The sequence below is a fragment of the Nannospalax galili genome, unplaced genomic scaffold (genome assembly GCF_000622305.1).
Source record: "Nannospalax galili isolate Female #2095 unplaced genomic scaffold, S.galili_v1.0 scaffold667, whole genome shotgun sequence".
Lineage (NCBI taxonomy): Eukaryota > Metazoa > Chordata > Mammalia > Rodentia > Spalacidae > Nannospalax > Nannospalax galili.
In genome coordinates, this window is record NW_008358387.1 from 2,729,069 (window position 1) to 2,748,791 (window position 19,723).

At 42.4% G+C, this 19,723-nt stretch overlaps 1 protein-coding gene across 2 annotated transcripts in view; it reads right to left on the reverse strand.

Annotated features, from left to right (window-relative positions):
- The window catches only part of Atp10b (ATPase phospholipid transporting 10B (putative)), a 270,605-nt gene that overhangs the window by 86,494 nt on the left and 164,388 nt on the right, over positions 1-19,723 (reverse strand). For both annotated transcript variants that reach the window (XM_029557944.1, XM_017795231.2), the window contains one exon: positions 12,620-12,824. In XM_029557944.1, the coding sequence (XP_029413804.1) occupies positions 12,620-12,824 (205 nt within the window). The remainder of the gene's footprint in view (positions 1-12,619; positions 12,825-19,723) is intronic.

Genomic DNA, 19,723 nt, shown 5'->3' on the forward strand with positions numbered 1-19,723 from the left:
TGAGATGATGACAAATCACACTGTAATTTGTCAGCTGCTTTCATGCCCTTGATTAAATCGAGTGCTTTGCTCTTGATCCATACCACTCAGATCATTGCTGGGTTTTGGAGAGGCGTGGTGGGAGGGTCTGAAAACTAATAATTCTATGTTGACTCCATGTCCCTGTTGCCTACTCAATCATACCCGATGGATCTGCAGTCATGATCATGGGAAGTCTGACTCTCTTGTCTCTCCTCTCACTCCCAGAAAGCCCCCTTGGCGAGTCTTGGTTCCTTTGTCTATAAAATGGACATATGATAAGCACTGAATAAATGTTGTGGAAATCATAATAAAAGGAGAATTAAGAGGAGTAAGGTAAGTTCCTTGCTATTCTTTCCTTCCAGCACTGTCCATGGGTCCTCTGTCTTCATCTCCTTCTGGAGAGATGACCTTGCTTTTTCTAGTTACCTATCTCCTTGGTTCCTTCCTTCACTCTCCAGAATGGACTGCAGAGGACACACGAGCACTGCTTTTTCAACTATTTACTATTATTATTTAATTATATATATGTATGTATATCTGTGTATGGGTATATGCACATGAGTTCAGGTGTGTGTAGAGTCCAGAAGAGGGCATCAGTTCCCCTGGAGGTGGAGTTACAGGCAGTTTTGAGCTACCTGATATGGGTACTGGGAACCAAACTTGGGCACTTTGCAAGAACAGAACAGTACATGTTATTCACCACTAAGCCATCTCTGGAGCCCTGAGTATTGCCTTCTCTAAACATGATCTTGCAGGCCTGCTTGCCTATAAGAACTTTGTTTAGCTCCTCCCTGCTGTGATTGACCAAGTGTGGCTGTAATCACCAGGTTATCCAACATCAACCTGGCTTAGTTGCTTTGATTCTCTTTTGAGCTGGGATGGGGTTCATCTTACCATCCATGGTGATGGGGTGAAGGAATAAAGCTCATGGATGAAGCTCATCTAACCAACTCATTTGTTTGGAATTGCTTTTTTTTTTTTTTTACCTAAGGTGCTACCCTTTGGTAAGAGCCCCACTGAGCACAATCAAGGCCCAGGGAAAGATAAGCCTATTCCAGGCATCAGTGCACGTCTCTGTAGGGTCTTAGGGGCAGACAAGCCTATCTTGTATATGTGCTCTGTGCCAGGCACCTGCTAAGTTCCCACAGTAACTTTAAGAGGTTTGGACATGCATGTAAATGAGAACAAAGGAATATTTGTCTCGTGGTTGGTTTCTAACAGTGAGAGTAACAGTTCACATGACTGGAATCCAAGACCGAGTGCTGTCATGGTTGATGTCATTGCCATCATTACCTTACTCCTCTTAATTCTCCTTTTATTACGATTTCCACAACATTTATTCAGTGCTTATCGTATGTCCATTTTATAGACAAAGGAACCAAGACTCGCCAAGAGGCCAGGCTTTCCCTATGCCATCAGCCCACAGGGCAGGAAGACAGCACTGCCCTTAAGACCACTGACTCCAAAAATGTCACTTCTTAAACCACAGTGAGATTTGGATGCACAGAAGATTAGTGTTTAAGTCCTCCTCTTAGCCCTATCTTCTTTTCTATCTTCACTTGCCACTGCCTGTGAATGAAATAATTGATAGAATGTGATAAATATAAAAATTCATTCTCTAATATATAGTGGAAAACCTATAAGATTACTATAACCAGTACATACTATAATGTAGCCTCTACCAAGTATATTTGCATATTAGAGTAGAGTAGCCACAGGGTGAAGGTAGAAGTTCAGGCACTGAGGGGCCTAGAGAAAAGTTTTCTGAAGATTTTTATTAGCATTTTAGAGTTATCTTTGCCATTTTTTCTATGATGGCCAAGCTAAACCCTGTAGACCCTTTCCCCTCAGCTGATAAACATTAGCTGCTTTTCTGTGAATTCATCTGCCCCACAATCCTCTGTCTCTACATGTATATTAAAGATCGCCGCATCTTCTAGAAGACTGTTAGCCTCCTTTGAGGGCAGCTCCCAGAATATCTTGTTTTAACAGATATACCACCAAGATTTTGAGGGGTGAGGTTAATATGGAAAGGGTGGTTTATTTTTAATATACTATTTTATTAACTCTTGAGAATTTCACATATGAGTATATATTGTATTTTGATCATATTAATCTCTACTCCTCCCCTTAAGTCCTCCCAGATCCACTGAGTCCTATTTGTGCTGCTCATATCCTCATGGGTGTGAGGTCACCCACTGGAATATGCTTGACCTACTAGGAAGGTGACTTATTTTATGGGAATTCTTTGGCTCAATAAAAAACTATCTTCAAAGATGAGACCTCATTCATTCATTCATTTGCTTATGAGTTCAAGCATTTATTGATGCTTGAACCAGGACATAAAAATCTTGGAGGAAATGGAAAGAAACTCAGAAAGGAGGAGAAGGCTATTTACACAGCCAGTTACTGTAGCCATAAATTAATGTATGGTTCCCAGTCTTGCTGAGGTGTGGCTATGGCAGTACCTTTGAAAGCCAAAGAAGGTGGCCAAATGTCACAGTGAATAACTCCCCAGGTTGGTCGACTCCTGTTGACCTACGTCCCAGACAGCAAGCTGATCACTGCCAAAGGCTGCTGGGAAGGTCTTGGTGAAGCAGCCTGCCTGGAATATATTCTAATAGCTAGAACAGGCTAAAACAGGAATCAGTTGCCCTTTCCTCCAGTTTTACTTTTCTAGGTTTATTTCCCATCCTTTTTCAAAATGGCTTATTAAATTGATCAATAAAAATGGTTAAAGAATACATGCTTTGTCTTTTGAAACTGTTGTGAACCACTGTCTGTTTACTCACCTTCCATCCTGCACTCTTTGCAGAACACACCTTTGAAATTCCCTCATCTCCCTGCTCATATCTTGATGGACTGTAAACCAAGACACCTTGCCCATTTAGACTCTCCCACTGTGAGACTTTGAGTTGAGTTCAGGGACTCCAGGAAGGAAAATCAAACAAGACCATCAAATGACTCCTGTTTCCAATACTTCATTGCCTTCCTGATTTCTGTGTTGTTTCTAAGCCCGAATTGTCAGCTTTTCTTTTGTTCTGTGAGTCACACTGTGTGCAGCTTCCTCTACCACATTCTCAAAACCTCCCTGTTTTGCCTCTGTTACTTGCAAACAAAGAATCCCAGTGAACACAACAGCCTACTTAGTCCCATGAGCATGTTACACAATTTCTTCTGGGCCTTAAACAAATGATGAGATTTGGTAAAAAACAGGGTTCCCAGAATGCCCCTTATTTACTTTATCTTATTTGATTGTCTCAACTTCATGGACTATTCAGAATAACTTAGCTTCCTTTTATTGCAAAGAGAACTGAGTATTGATGACACTCAGGAACTTTCCCAAGATCACACATCTTGTTAAAACTCTGCCTCCTTTCCAGAGATTAATGATTTATTCCCAAATTTCCTATATTGGCCATTCTCTTAAAGCTTTCGCTTTTAAGCTCAAGGGTTATATCTCTTAAGGCTCCATCTCTGTCTACCACAGACCATAACAACCTTTTCTTTGAACTTAGACAACTCTTTCAAGCTTGTTTGGAGTTTCTGGCAGGGAAGCGCAGCTATACCCTTGACTGAAGACCAGTCCTCTTCTATTGGGGAAGGTCGCCTTCTTGGACGGAGCACACAGTTTTGGGAGGGTCACACATGGAGCATTGAGGGAGAAAGGGGACACTTACCTAACCAGGCAGATCAGCTGGATAAACCCTGGAATTCAGTGGGGTGACAGATGTCACAGCCAGCTTTCTCTTATACTCTAACTTAGATAATTCTTAATATACAATCACATGTACTTGTAACCTCTTGTCAAATTGTCAAATATCAATCTGTTTCTGTTTGCCAATTGGTACACTAAGTTATTGCAATGTGTCCCTAAATCCCCTTATGAATCTGAATGCTATCTGTAGAGTAAAAATGTCTCATACATGCATGTCACACTACTTTTCAAATTTCTGTAGGAATTCTTCTAATTATTATTTTTACAAATCATTTGTTTTCAATGATTAAACTTGTTCGGTGATAATTTCTTACCTGTATATGGTGCATTCGGTTGTCTCTTTCCCCACCCAGCCTGTCATTCTCCTCTCCTTCCTATAGTCCCCTTCCTACATTCATGCCTTTGTGTTTGTTTTGTGAGCCATTGACTTTAACCAGGATTATTAAATAACTAATTCCCATCAAAGATCACAATGTTCCCAGTAGCTTTGTTAAATAATGAACAGAATAAAAGCACTGTTATATTTTTTATCGTCCCAGAGGGTCATGATGCTATTAAGTGACAGGGATCCATAGTCATAGGTTTTTAGAGTCCAGGAAGCATGTCTCAGGCTCTTTGAAACCCCTCTATTATTCAAGAAATACTTTGTTGATTCAAGAAAGGGAAACCAACCAAGCTTTCCTCTAACACAGAATACACTTACTCACTGAGTTTTTACTATGAACTGAGGATGCTTGTGAAGAAGAGCAGGCCAGTCATCACCATGTTGGCATGCTGCTGAGTCTGTTCTTCATGACACTCAGGCAATGACTACCAAGAAGACACCTGGACTTAGGATGAAGACAACAAAGCAGGGGCAGGCCTGATTGCCTGCACCATGCCAAGGAGCAGGGGTCATAGGCTGGGCAGAGCACCGTGCCAACCAAAGAAGTTGTGCAGAAGTGAACTACAGACTTGGAAAACAGCTACTGAAAGTTTCATTCCCCATTATTCATTTTTTTTAAAGAAAAAAAAGCTCTACCTTTCCTAGCTTATCAAAATGGTGAAAGCAAACGCTCTTCACACCTCAGCTGCTGAGCTGGGTGACTGAGGTTTTCTTCCTGGAATGCAAATGAACCCGAGTTCCAAGACTGAAACTGATGGATAATCTTTCTGCTTCCTGGTTGGAGAGAGTCCCTTTTAAGATAAGTCACAAGAGTGTCTGGCAGTTGCCTTCCTCTGGCACTGGAGGAGGAGCTGGTATCCAAAGTCACCCTGGAGAGCATGCAAGAGCCACTCTTATACACAAGCACAAGGCTTGGGCTGGAGGATTATGTGAATGGAGCTCTGAGGGGTCCTTGAAGCCTGAGTTCCCCTTTCCCAAGAAGACTAATATTCTGCTGCTTATTCGGGCTGGCAAATCTTGAGATGTTATTATTCCTTAATAAGGCATGGGTTTGGCATTCTAAGCAAATATGGGAAAAAGAATGATTCTACCCTCCCATCCTTTCTGAAAGGAATCATTAGTAGAATTGATCATTAACAACTACGTAATTCCCCTTTAGAGCACACAGGCACAGCCTGTCTCCTACCCCATGTTTACCCTTGGACCCACGGAGTATGCTATTTCATCTACCACATAGAAGGCCTTCCATCAATACTCAGTGACCAAATGAGTGAATAAATCACATGCAGACTAAAATACAATCAGCTGCCACCAGAAGGGCAGTGGTGCGTTACAGGAGTATTGACTGCACAAATCCTTTTGGCACAAAATTGTCTTGTTCTGGATAACAAAGACACGAGAAAATGATATGAAATCCAACGTTTTTGGCAAAAGAGTTCACAAAGAACAGAGTATAAATTTCAGCTTGAGAACCCATACTGAGCTATTCCCAGGAGATACAATCATAATGTGTAAAACAATAACAACAAAAATCCCTGCACAGTGTCTGGCAGCAGCAGGACCTCTGACAGTGTTAGCTGGGAAAGTGGATTTATTGACGGAAAGACAACAGTGCAGGAGGACAGGAGCCAGCTAGGTCTCAGGGAGCACAGTGAGAAGAATACCTACTGTCTTACAGAGAGCTGGAAAAGCAGACAAGCTCAGTCAGGGAGGAGGCTTGTGGGAAGAGGAGCTAGCACAAGGCCTACAGGGGAAAGACAGGCTATCTAGACCCTCTCCTACAGGGTGGGCAGTCTTGAGCATGCATTACTTAGGTTTTTACAGCCCTGGTTTGTAGTAAGTGTGGTGGATATTCATTGCCATTTTGCTCAGAAATCTCCTACTCCATAGACCAGTTTCAACTATAACTTCCAGGTGGAGGGTGTCATTCACAGAACCTTCTGGCTACAGTCAAATTGGTCCAGGAGTCAGTATGTGGTACCAGCTGGGCCAATCGGACTATTTCCCTGGGATGCTTTCCTTGTGTAGATGTCAGGAAGATTGCTCATTCCTCTCTGGGAATTGAGTTGCGAGACAGAGCCAAACATGGAGGAAAAAAAAAAAAAAAAAAAAAAAGTACATGAGAGGTGGAAGTTGTACTGATGGATTCTGGCTTTCTGGTTCTATGAAGTATAAACAAAAATCAACTATGTAAGAAAAGATGGGGAACCTAGAGTGGAAGCAATTTAAAACATTAACCTCAAGATCTGGCCTGACTCGAGCAAACTAGAAATACTGACCACTGACTTGAAAGTTAATATCAAAGTACTACTGTTGTTTTTCAGGTATAATGGTGCACTTAAGATTTTATATTTTAGAGATACATATTAAATATCTTCAGGTGAAATGTTATGCTATTAAAGATCCACTTCAAAATAATTTTCAGAGTTTAAGAGGGAGTGGGTAGTAGGAAAGTTTAATTATGAATTGCTTCTTGAAATTAAGCGTATTATATTATTCTCTAGGTCTTATATATACTTGAAACTTTCCATAATAAAATTCAGAAATATAAGAACTCTGCCCGAGTATAATGTGAGCTTAGTCTACTGCAAGAAGAATAGAGTTGCTATTGCCTCGCTTCTTATAAGGATCTTGAAAAGTGTTCATCTCATAGGGTTATTATGAGGAATAGGAAAAATAATAGGCATAAAACATTTAGAAGAAGTATCCATTGTACACAGTATGTGCTTGGCCAAGTCATCTATTAATCTTATGCAGTACTAGTATATATTGCTATGTAGGTTATGGGTAAAACAAGCCCAGGAAATGTAGCCAGTACTACGCAATGATTAACTGGAAAGTGCTAAACACTTGCTGACAGACAACCAGGAAATGCTTAATACAGAGGACTGATTGGAAGAATTCATTTGATTCTTCAGCTTCGGTAATTTTACATTTACCAAATTGAATGGCACTGGCATTCATTTCCCCATGCTAAAATATCTGGAAAGAAGAGTTTTCAAGACTCAGAATGTCAGCAATAAAAACAAAACAAAACAAAAAAAACTGAACAACTGAACTTCCTAGTCAAGTCCTCTTGGATGCTGGGAAAAACTTAGCACAGTACTAATACTGGACTTGTTTCCTATCACCTCTTCCCTGCTAGGTGATATGAGAATTAATATTTCACAAATAGGTCAATGATTTTGTGAATTCAAAAGTGGCTCATTAGTATAAAGTTTCCAACTGAAAAAGTATTGCTTTGGTCTAAGTTGAGCTCTGAGAAAAGGATGTGAGAACTAAGTCTGGTCCCCACAGTGTCCTGGAAAGCAGACTGTTCTTAGATGTTCTTTAGTGTGTAATTCCTCTTGAACATAAATGGAAACAGAAGGAACTAACAACCATGGGGAAGGCCATTTTCCCCCGCCATGATCAGATCTGTACCATAATCTATATTAATGCCTCCCCAAAGTGCCAAAGGAACGTTAGTGAATATTTGTGCTGAAAAATGATTCTGTGGTTAAATAAGGTCTGAGGAGCTCATGGTAAACAGACTTGTTGACTCCGGATGCTCTCAGGGACCTTGATACGTTACACACTCGCTTGACTTGACTGTGAACTGTATTTTTCAAGTGTTGGGGGCAGTCTACCTCGAAAAATGCTAATCCAGGGAAGCCATATTTGACCTCTCACAACCCCTCAGATAGTGAAAATATTATGTGGGGTGGGAACTTCTAGCAATCTCTCTGGTTAGTCAAATCCTTTTGGAAAGGTAGAGGTTTCATGAACTGTAGATATTTAGAGGAAAAACAAATGAACAAAAATTATTGATACTCATTATTCAAGACACTAAGTTTCTAAACAAACCACATTTGTATGTGTTCAAAATCTTCTGAGATACTTAGTGAGGTCTGCCTTTCTTATTCCCTAGAATTTTCATCTTTCATAGGAGATGAGTAAGTTCCTCCTTAGAGGGTAAAGACCAGAAGGACAATGCATTCAGAAGCACCGGCATGCAATGAGGCCCAGGGAAGGCAGTTCACTCTCATTAGGGAACTTTCATCCACACCTTTGTTCAACACATTGAGGAAACCCTGAAGTACAGTGTTACCCAATAGCTCTGTCTATAGTCAGGAATCTTTTTTGCAGAGAAGGTATAAGAAAGAAACGAAGGAACAGAGAGCAGACAAAACTTCTGTCCAGATAGTTGGCTGAGATTTAGTTTCTTAACTCTGTGTCTGTGGTTCTTCCTGTAATCTGCCACCTACGTATGGAAAGAAATCTGTAAATGATAAACAAGTGCTTTCCAGTACGTAGATCTGGGTGAACTCAAGGTAACAGCCAAAGGGTCAGGAAGGTGAGCTACCAGACACTAGGACAAACTTGGGTTTGAATTGTGGTTCCAAGTCTACAGCTCAGTGACCATGGCTGAATGGCATGCCTTGTACATGCCCCAGTTTCCTATGTGTAAACAGGGGGAAGTGATGTTGTCTGTCTCTTAGGCTGTTGTGAGGATGAGTTAATCATGCAAAGCTCTTACCATGGGCTCAACTTCATTACTGTGATTAGTGAACTGAAAAATGCTCTTGAGAAAAGGGAAAATCAGGATAAGGACAGAAAACTCTGGAAACCAAGTTCAATAAATCACCTCCTTTCATTTATAAATAGATGTTTCTAATGCCAAGTACTCTGTGAAGATTCAGGGTTAGAGTTTGAAATGTTTATTAACTGAAGGTTATGGCACTGAGCATGAAGGGCCCTTTCACCTCGTCTCACTCCAGTTAAATTCCAAACCATTTGATTAATATGCAAGAAACAAGCCTAAAGCCTGAGGCCAAAGAAAGAAAACTCAGTGGTTGAAATGTGGTGGCACTGAAATTAGAGAGAGGAACAAGGATTCAAAATTGGATGAGGATGCCAAGGTTAGAAAGGCTAAAACAATTTTGTAAGCAAACGCAAGTCTGATATTCACAGAACTTAAAAAGAAATAGAAGAGCAAATCTAAGAGATTCTTGCATACAGCCAGACTAAGGTGTCAGCTTGTACACTCACATACATATTTACCCATGCACGTACGTGTGTGTGTGTGTGTGTGTGTGTGTGTGTGTGTGTGTGTGTAATGTGTTCTTATTTAAGCACTGATCAAAAAGGCCTCTGGTCAAGAAAGCAGGTCGCAGGGCCCTAGTCCAGATCTTGACTGTTTCTGCCTATCTTGAAGGACTTTGTGAACTTATACTGGATCTTGCCCTGCCTCTTTGTAAACACTGGAGCCATTCAGTGACTGCAGGAGGGACAAGCAAGAGAGTGAGAGGCCAAGCCAGCTCAATGATTGACTCAGAGCCTGGGGCAGAGAGTTGTGGTCATTGAAATAGTGCAGTGACCATGGTGTGGTCAAGATAGCTTCTGGCCAGTTGCCATGGGGACCACTGTGAAATGTAGCGGCACCAAGCCTTGCAGGTTGTTTTTACTTCCTCTTATTTCAGCCTCACAGCAAAGCTATGGGACAGTTATTAGCGTTCCCATCCACAGGTGCAGAGACCAGACAGGAGGACTACCAATCACACACAGGAACGATTGTGAGAACCGCTCATCAGGTGCTGTGGAGCAGGAGGATGGATGGTCTCCTCTTGAGAAATCATTTAGATAACAGAACTGTAGCTCATGAGAACCTCAGAGGAGTGGAGCGTTTGCCTTCTTCCTCCCAAATCTCCCGACTCATTCAATTTCTCTCACCCCAAAGCTGGCAGAGGGAAAAGTAATGCAAAGCATTTTATTTGCCATCAGTAGAGAAAAGTACCAGGTTGGAAATCAACCCTCATAAGGAAGATTTTTAACTGAAAACCAGAATATCACACCCAGCCTCAACTGGTCAATACACATTATTTAGGAAAGCCATTGGAATCAATGGCAATGGTTCCCCAGCCTCCTTCAATGGGCTATTCATGCTAAATAATTCTGGTATATATCATTTAGCCTTTAGAGTTATCCTATGAAGAAATATTATTTTTCTCTATTTTTCCCCCAAATAAAGGAACCAAGGTGTGGGAGGCAGATAACTTGTATAAAATGAGACATTTTACACATGGTGGGAATTAGAGTTTAAGCCCAGCTCTGTCAGAACTTGGAATTTGAGCTGCTAACCACTAAAGTATACTGCTTTCCCTATGATATCCACTTAAGTGTGTTCTTAAGTGTGAAGAGTTAATTAAAGTGTCAATTATGGATCTCTGACTTCAGAGAAGGTTGGAGCGGTCAACAAGACATGCAAAAAGAGAAAAACAGGGGGCTGGGAGATAGCTCAGTCTGTTAAGTGCTTGCTGTGTAAGCATGGACATGATCCCAAAAGCCCATGCTAAAAAATAAGCTGAGCATGGTATGTGCTTGTAATCCCAGCACTGGGGAGACAGAGATAGGTGGACCTCCAGGGGTTGTTGGCCAGCTAGCCTAGCCTACTCACCAAGAGTCAGACCAATGAGAGACCCAGTTCCAATTAACAAGGTAGATGGCTTTTAAGGAACCACACCTGATATTGACATCTAGTTTCCACAGGCACACTTATACTGGTACACACACCCATCCACGCACCTGCATAAACATGTACCCACATGAACACAGACACACAGGCACATCACACACACACACACACACACACACACACACACACACACACACTACTATTATCTTGCTGCAATTAATGAGGGGCTAAAGGAATATTAGAGATTCATGTCCAGAGTTATTTGGGCAGAATGAGCTGCTGAGCACAGAAGAGAGGGTGAGTTTCACTGACTGAGCAGCTGTGAGACTTGGTTTTGAAGACAAGGAAGCTTATTCAGTTGAACAGAGTGAGCCTTTACTTAGGAGCTCAAGTCTTCAGCAAATCACAAATTTTTCTCAGCTTTGGTTTCCTCATCTGTGATATGCACATGATAACTACCCAGAGGGTTGCTGGGAGGATTAAGAATTTCTAAAGACATGATGTGGGAAAGCCATTAATGGGGAGGTTTAAGTGGGGAGAGGTGGGGCAGAGGAGGGAATTGGGGGAGGGCTAGCTAACTCTAACATCTAAGGATGTTTGAAAAAGTCATATGGAGAGCTACTGTTTTATAAACTTCATGTATATGTATATTTACATTCATATAAAAGAGTTTAATTGGAGTTTCCCTGCACAGGGGATTATGGTCATTCCAGAAGTCATAGGTCACCAAACAGAAAGCTCAGTGCTGGGGTGGGCTAGCTACCCTCAAGCTATTGCTCAGAGGTATCCTAGAGACCCCCAAAACAACATAGGCTATCGCCATTGCTCTTGGCTTCCCACCAGAACTTGATGTAAGATCCTATTGCTGAAGACACTATACACATTGGTCACAGGACATGGACAAATCATGTCAGTACTGATCAGGAAACTTCCTTCCTGTTGGCTAGCTTTCATAGCACTGGAAGGCACTATGCAGGCTGCTGGGAGGAAAAAACCATCAGCAGTCGTGGCCAGATGTGAACCTTGTGAACTGCAATAATGACTGGCATGAAATGCCCATGGACTATAGTGGCATAAATGCTATAGTGGCACAACTTTCTGATTGGATGTAAGGCCTTCTCCACAGGAGGAAACATATGGCCAGCACTTCAAATCTGGCCAAGAACCCAGGGTTGGGGAGCTCATAAGCCTCAGGGGTAAGCCTATGAATACTATTTTGTTAAATGGACACAGCGTCATATTGACCTCTAAATTCCTGTCTCTTTGCCCATAGATTAGCACAGGACTCAGACTTTATCAGAATTTTTTTTTTTTTTTGTGCAGTGGATGGTATTTAATGCAGAAACTTGTAACTGGTCAAAGTACAAAAAGTATGTGATTGTGGTGCTGAACCACAAATGGTTCACTCTCCATCAAATCCCCTCCCCAAGGCTTGGGGACCATCTTGGGACAGCGAGTGTCAAGACTGTAAGAGCCAGAGGTCAGGGAGACTGGGGTGAAACAGGACTTCTGGACATGAGAGGACTACTGTACTCATGAACTCACAGCACCTGTGGCTGTTTATATAAGATCTGCAAAAGATCAAGCCAGGATGGATTGGGAAGAGATTCATGAACCTCTACCCACAACTGAGGATCTATGCACAATTGATGGCTTCTGGGAGAGGGAGAGTCAGTTTTCCTCTAAGAGTGTGGCCCCTGATATGTTAACCACACTCCACTGGATGGCCCCACACCCATATGTACATGGACAACACAAATTGGAGTTGATGGGTTATGAATAAAAACAAAATAAGAGGACACAAATTTGGTGGTAGGGAGGTGGGGGTATATCTGGGAGGAGTTAAGGGAAGGGATTGGGGATGAAGCTTGATCAAAATACATTGTATGAAATTCTCAAGAGATTAATATATATAAGACTTTCCAAAGAATCATCTTCTAATTTCCCATCTCTACTTGCCAGTTTAAGTTAAACTTTCCAGGAACATTAGCTTGCTTCTTGTCTCTGATCTCACTAAGGATGACCTGAGGAAGTCGCTTACCTGCTGTGAGAAGCCCTTCACAACACACCGCTGCTTGAGGTTCGTCTCTCCATCCAAGTTGGCAGTTTCCAGGTGGCAGACCCCACTGGGATCTGAGGAGAAGAGGAGAAGGATGTCTGCTGGGATGATCTCATTGCGTTGCATCTGGACGAAGTCTCCCACACGCACATCCTGCCAGCGCTTCTGCACGTAGCTCTGCTCTTTCCTGGGGTGGAAGAAAGGAGTCTCAGTGGGCTTTAAGATTCCTCATTGTACTGGTTTAAATGACAACTTGTCACAACCTAGAATCACCAGGGATGGGAACTGAGGCATTATCTAGATTGGGTTGGTCTGTAGGCATGTCTGTGGGGGTTAGCTTGATTGTTGGGTGACCCAGCTCACTGTGGGTGACATTCTTCCCTAGGTAGGTGGTCCTGGGCTGTATAAGAGTGGACTAGAGAACAAGCAAGCAAGGATCCACACATTCGTTCTCTTTCTTTTCTTGACTATGGATGTGATTCTCTAAGTTCCTGTCTTGGCTTCCAATAATGGACTGTGACCTGGAATTGTGAACCAAATAAACGCTTCCCTTTCCTAAGCGGCTTTTGGCTATGGTTTATAGAATCCCATTAGTAAAAGATGTGTCCTCATGAGTATTTCGAATTTTGATTACCAGCTGTTTACCAAGTACAGTGTTTAGCACTTCCTAGCAGGAGAAAAGCTTTAAAAGGATGTTAAGTATGCCAACATATTGCATAGCCAGTGATCATGGAAGAAAACAAACGTGAAAAGAACTAAGATATAGGAAAGATTGCTCTTGATTACAAGGAGCAGTAAAAAGGATATTGTCCATTTTCTAAGAATGCTCTGGACAGTGATAAGATGAAAACTCTAGACACTTCAACATCAAGAATGTAAGAAGACTCCACAGGAACTTTGATAGGATGGGGCCACCATAACAAGAAAAGACAGAGGAACTCAGAGGAATCATACATTGTTTCCCTATGATTATCACATTTAAATAAAGGCAGTAGCAGCACAACTTGCTAATTTTACATTTATAACACCCTGAGCATCATTGCTAACATTTTCTTCACTTGCATAAGCAGTTCATTGGTGTAGACATTATAGTCATTCTACAAACAAAGAAACTGAAGATCAAATTTTTTTTTTTTTGCTCTCAAGTCTCACAAAAACAGAACTGAGACATGAGGTGTCTCAAAGCTCACAGCTTCCCCTGTTCCTGTGTGCTAGCTCCTCTCAGCTCCTTCCTCTCCAGCCTCAGCTCTTCCATGTCCTGCTCAGGTACGCCCTCCTTCTCAACACAGTACCTTCCATCTGCACAGAGCTCCCATTTCACAAAGTCTTCATGCCACCCAGCCAAATTTATTTAATGAATTCTGCTCTCTTAAGTAATTCAGATGTTCCATTTTTTACCTTTTAAAAACTCATTTAAAGCATCCCTTGGGGGGTCCTATAAAATCTTTTGGATATGCCAAACCACATCTAAGGTTTCAGTTGGCCGCAGTCATTCTTTGTATTATGTAGTTTCAAGAGCTGTCCAGGAGGCATGGTCTCTGTGACTATACTTCTGACATCCTATTTCAATGTGTAATTTGGAACCAAACAAATATTCCACATGTGGTCTTTTTACCTGAACCCAGCTGGATTGAAGCTGGTACCTTCCAAGTTTCCACACAGATGCTGAGCCCCTCTGAACATATGATTGTTTTTGCTGGAATCTAAGCTGCCTTGGGCATGACAAACCCACTCTCTTTCACAGAGACAGAGATGTGAATGCAAATACTTGAAAAGGGTAAGGGAGTTTGGAAACTTTCCTTTTTGAGATTCTCTGAGAACCGCAGCAAAACCCTCCTAAGATCCCATTTCTTGGTCAGAAAGCATCCTCCCAGAAGACTGTCCCAGCCCTTGAAATGAAGGGGCTTCCACTGTGAAGACTGAAGATAGACCTTATCATACTATCAGATTGTCAGGGACATTAGGATTGGAGAGCAGCCCTATAGCTCAAAGCCACCACAAGGTCTGTGGTAGAGTTCCACAGCCCTGGGAATCCAGTGCAACAGATCCAGTCTACTCTATGGGCAGTAACACCCAAACGTCTACTGAGAGTGGGAGGAATTCAGTAATAATTCTTCCTCACATGCTGTATTAGTCATGTTTCTGTTGCTGTGATAGAAACACCATGACCAAGGGAACTTATAAAAGGAAGAGTTTATGGGCTGGAGAGATGGATCAGTGGTTAAGAACACTGGCTGTTCTTGCAGAAGACCCGGGTTCAAATCCCAGCACCCACATGGCAGCTAACAACGGTCAGTAACTTCAGTTCCAGGGTATCCAACAGCCTCTTCTGTCTTCTGTGGCCACTGCATGACATGTGTGCACTTATCTACATTCAGCCAATACATGCATACATATAATAAATAAAATATTTAAAAAATAAAAGCATTTATTTAGATTATGATTCCAAAGGGGCAAGAGTCCATCATGGTGGGGAGGCATGGCAGCAGACGAGGCTGGGGGGGTAGTGGAAGCTAAGTTCTCATATCCTTATTTCCTTCTGGAACTACATTGTTGTCAGTACTACTTTCTTCCAGGCACCTACTAGAATGGCCTGTTAAACTCTGCTTATAGCAATCAACCACTTTTCTAGCTCAAACTTCCAAAATCTTCCACACTTCTTCCCAAACCCCACATGGTCAGGTTCTTCACAGCCAGCAGCCCACTCTCTGGTACCAATTACTGTATTAGTCACTTTTCTTTTTAAAAAAATATTTTATTTATTGTTTTTATTTTATGTGTATGAGTGTATTGCCTGCATGTAGGTAAGCCCAGTATTAGTCACTTTTCTGTATTAGTTACTTTTCTGTTGCTGTGGTAGAAACACTGACCAAGGCAACTTATAGAAGGAAGAGTTTATTTGAGCTTAAGATTCCAGAGGAATTACAGTCCATCATGGTGGGGAGGCATGGTGGCAGGAGCTGGATAGAGCAGGAGAGGAAGCTAAGATCTTACATTGTCAAGTGGGCACAGGAAGCAAGAGAGCGACTCAAGATCCAGCAAGGCTTAAGAACTCTCTAAGCCCGCCCCCAGTGACATGTTTCTACCAGCATGGCCACACTTTCTAAGATCTCCCAAAACAGCACCACTAACTGGGGACAAAATGTCCAAATACTTGGAGCCTACGGGGGACATTCTGATTCAAACCAGCACACAAGCAAAAGCATATACCAGGTTTCCACACACCTTCTGATTAATTATCTCCATCCAAGCAAGCACCTCCTGTACCCCGCACTGCTTTTTAGAGGTGAAGAATAGGGAAGGTCTTGCCATCTGTATTCTCCTGTGTAACTTCAGAAATGTATGTTTAGAAATGTGCTCATTCGTATATTTAGAGTGTGTATTAGTTACTTTTCTGTTCCTGTGCCAAAACACCATGACCAAGGCAACTTATATAAGGAAGAGTTTATTGGGTTTACAGTTCCAGGGGATAAGAGTCCATCATTATGTGGCAGGCAGGAAAGGAGGTGACAGGAGGAAGCTAGAGCAGAAAACTGAGCTCTTACATCTTGAAGCAGGCACAGGAATGGGGGGGTGGAGGAGAGAGAGAGAGAGAGAGAGAGAGAGAGAGAGAGAGAGAGAGAGAGAGAGAGAGAGAGAGGAAGAGAGAGAGAGTATCCTATAGATCCCCTTCAAGGGCATACCCTCTCTCCAATGGAAGCGGGCAAGGCTAAAGCTCACCCCAGCAATGTGCTTCCTCCAGAAAGGCCATACCGCCTAAGCCTCCCAAAACAGAGCCACCACTTGGGACAAAATGTTAAAATCCTTGTAGCCTATGGGAATATTCTCACTCAAACCATCATGGGGTGGATACTCCTCCACCAAGAGACCCAATGTAACTCTGCCTCAGGATTAAGTACTTAGGTATAAGGCTCTTTAAAAGGAGTGGGATGGGCCATACTCTTATGCCAAATGAACCTTCACAGAAAGAGTTTTCTATTATTTTTTTTAACTTTTTAAGAGAAAGCATAAAAAAGATTCTTAAATATTACAGCAAACTTGCTCCAAGGAACAAAGGCTTGCCACTCAATTTATCTATATCCCTCCCTCCCTCCCTTCCTTCCTTCCTCCACATCCCTGCTCCCCCGCCCAGCTTCTGTGTTTTACAAGATCAGGCCTTTAGGACTGTGGGATATGAGCTGATTGCTATAATCTCAACATTTCACCTGGTATATGAGGTTGGGTTTAGCTAGAATACCTTCATCTCTAAGCAACACCTTGATGGCTGTCATTTCCAGTGCTCACTGGCACTGAAGGTTGTTATTAATGCTAACTGGGATTGCTAAGTTTAGAGAAAAGGCAAGGCCAAAGAATGGCCATCTATAAACATGAATCTGTTCTTCCCATTTCCCTATAAAGGGTTCCACTGCTTAATATGGGATATAGGTTGGAATGATAGAAGATGGAAGGCTTTGAGGATAAGCCGTGGGTGCGTACATATTTAATACATACAGCTGCACTGGGCTGGAATGCTATCATGCCAATACTCATCATGATGTAGGTATCATCAGGCCAGTGGACCCACCCAAGCAGCAAGCTGGTCTCTGCCTTCTTTATGGTGCTTTGTGACTCCCAAAGAGGCCACCACTCTACTGGCCAGTTGTTCCTTTAGATCAAAATTTCATCTTTCCTAGGACAGCACAGGACAGAGAAAGCACACTCATAATCATTTCTGGAGGCTTGCCTCCTCACCTGTGTGGAGAGGGCTTACCAGCACTCTGTGGCCCTGTCTTTTCTTCTTCATGCTGTTTTATGCTTACACTTACATTCTATAGCTTGGGATCAGGCAACCTGCCAACAACAACAAAAAATCTCTGAAGCTCCAAACCTTTCCCTAAGTTCAGAAAAGAGAGGCCAGATCTCAGCAAATTGAATGTTTCATGCTCTGGAGTGTGGTTCATGGGACAAGTTTCCAGAAATGTATCTCTCAGAGAGGTCCACTGTACCCGCAGGAGTCCCTGGTGAGTGACCAGAATACTGGAGCTATAGGTGTTTGTTTAAAACAAAATTTGGGCTAGGCATGGTGGTGCACACCTTTAATCTCAGTGCTCAGGAAGCAAAGGTAGGTGGATCTCTGTGAGATCGAGGCCAGCCTGGTCTACATAGTGAGTTCCAGGCCAGCTTGGACTACAGGGAGATCCTGTCTCAAACACACACACACACACACACACATAAGACTTGGGGACATGTAGTTTAGTATGGGTACATACTACAATTCTTATTGGGAACATTATTTGAAAAATTATATTTTTAGAAACTAACTTGGTTATGCTACAGTAACCTAACCCAGCTATGTTACAGGATCAGAGACATATTTTAGTGGTCTTTTAAAGACACTTACATCTCTCTCTTGGCCACTATGTACTGGTTACCCAATGCTCTGGGGTCCAATTTATCACCTCGACTGTGAACAGCCTGTCTATGAAGCAGCCAGAGATATATAGCCTCAGGACGTCCAGCCAAGGGAGGTGAGGGGTGGCAGAACCCAGCTGAAGTGTAAAAGTGGTGTTTTTCTACTCTGATGACACTCAGATGTGTCCGGCAGCTGGCTAGGTGCCATTGCAGGAGTCATCTCATTAATCTGGCCCATTTGGAACAGCTGCCCCAGGTGGATGCATCCATACATTCCTGCTTGTCCCTGCTCAGTGAGTCGCACCTGGGAACTGACTGCTATTTTAGTTTCATGAGATGTTCACTTCTGTTTTAAAAATAAGACAAATTCATGTGACTTGGGACAAAGACTCCATCTGGCAGATTCTGCCTTGAGAAGAAATTAAGTGGTGCAGTGTTAAACAGCTTTCTGAGAGATATCGGGCTTATTAAGAGGTAAATAAACAGCAAGAGAAGTTTGTAACCAACTGTATGCCACAGGAAAACAGGTGAGAGGGGAGATGGAGGAGAGGAGGCTTAAGGCTCCACTTCTTCAGTAACTTGGTTTTATGCAAAGAACTTCAGGGGACTAGAGTAGAGGAGATTTGTCAGGAGGATACACTATATTGTGGAATTTGTAATTAAGAACAGATAGCAAAGTGACCTTGGCTGTCCTTCAGCAAACTTGATTGTTAAGCTCAGAATGTCCCATGTGGCTATCTAGGGTGAATGGGGACCACCAGGAAGAATGAGTACAGAAAGTGTCTGGGGGCCAGAGAGATGGCTCAGCTGTCAAAAGTGTCTTGCGGAGGACCCAAGTTTGGTTCCCAGAACCCACATCAGGCAGCTCACAATGGCTTGTAATTCTAGCTCTAGGGAATCCAACACCCTCTTCTAGCCTCTGCAGGCACCTGTACTCCTCATGCACACATACCCACACACAGACACATACAATCACATCATTAAAAATAAAATAAAAATGAAAAAAATTATGTTTGAATCCAAGCTTCATTACTTATGATCTGTGCAATCTTTGGCAAGTTCTTAGAACATGTGTTTCTTTATCTGCCAACTTAGATAATACATGCAATTGCCTCAGAGAGTTATAAAAACAGGACAGAGGCATGACCCACATATAGGACCATGTTTAGGGCTTTGCACTTAATAAGTACTCATTAAACGAAGATTCTTTTATGATGATGGAAATGATTGTTTGTGGCACAGTAAGGGCTTACAACCACTCCATAGCCCCCAAACTTCCTTTTTCATGCTATTTCATACTTAAAATTACATTCTGTGGTTTGTATCATGCAACAATACCTTGCAAACAAAAGAAACTCTAAAAACTCAAACTTTTCCCCAAGCCCAGAACAGAAAGAATGAATCTCAGTAAACTGAATAATTTGGGCCCTGGAGCATCATTGTTTGGACAAGTTCAGAGAAATGCATATCCTTAAACTCGAGGCTGGGGAGAATAGGCCAAGTCTCCAGATCAACCCTTATTTTTCAGGTGAGGAAACTGAGGAAAAGCAGGGAGGAGGCTGGCCAAAGGGCAGAGTAACAAAGCCCAGGCCAGAGAAACAAAGCTACTGCCGACTCAGGTGTGCGCACAATGCCTAGTTTTCCAAAGAGTCAAATGTGGAGGTAGAGGAGTGGGACAGAGGAACCAAGCCAGGA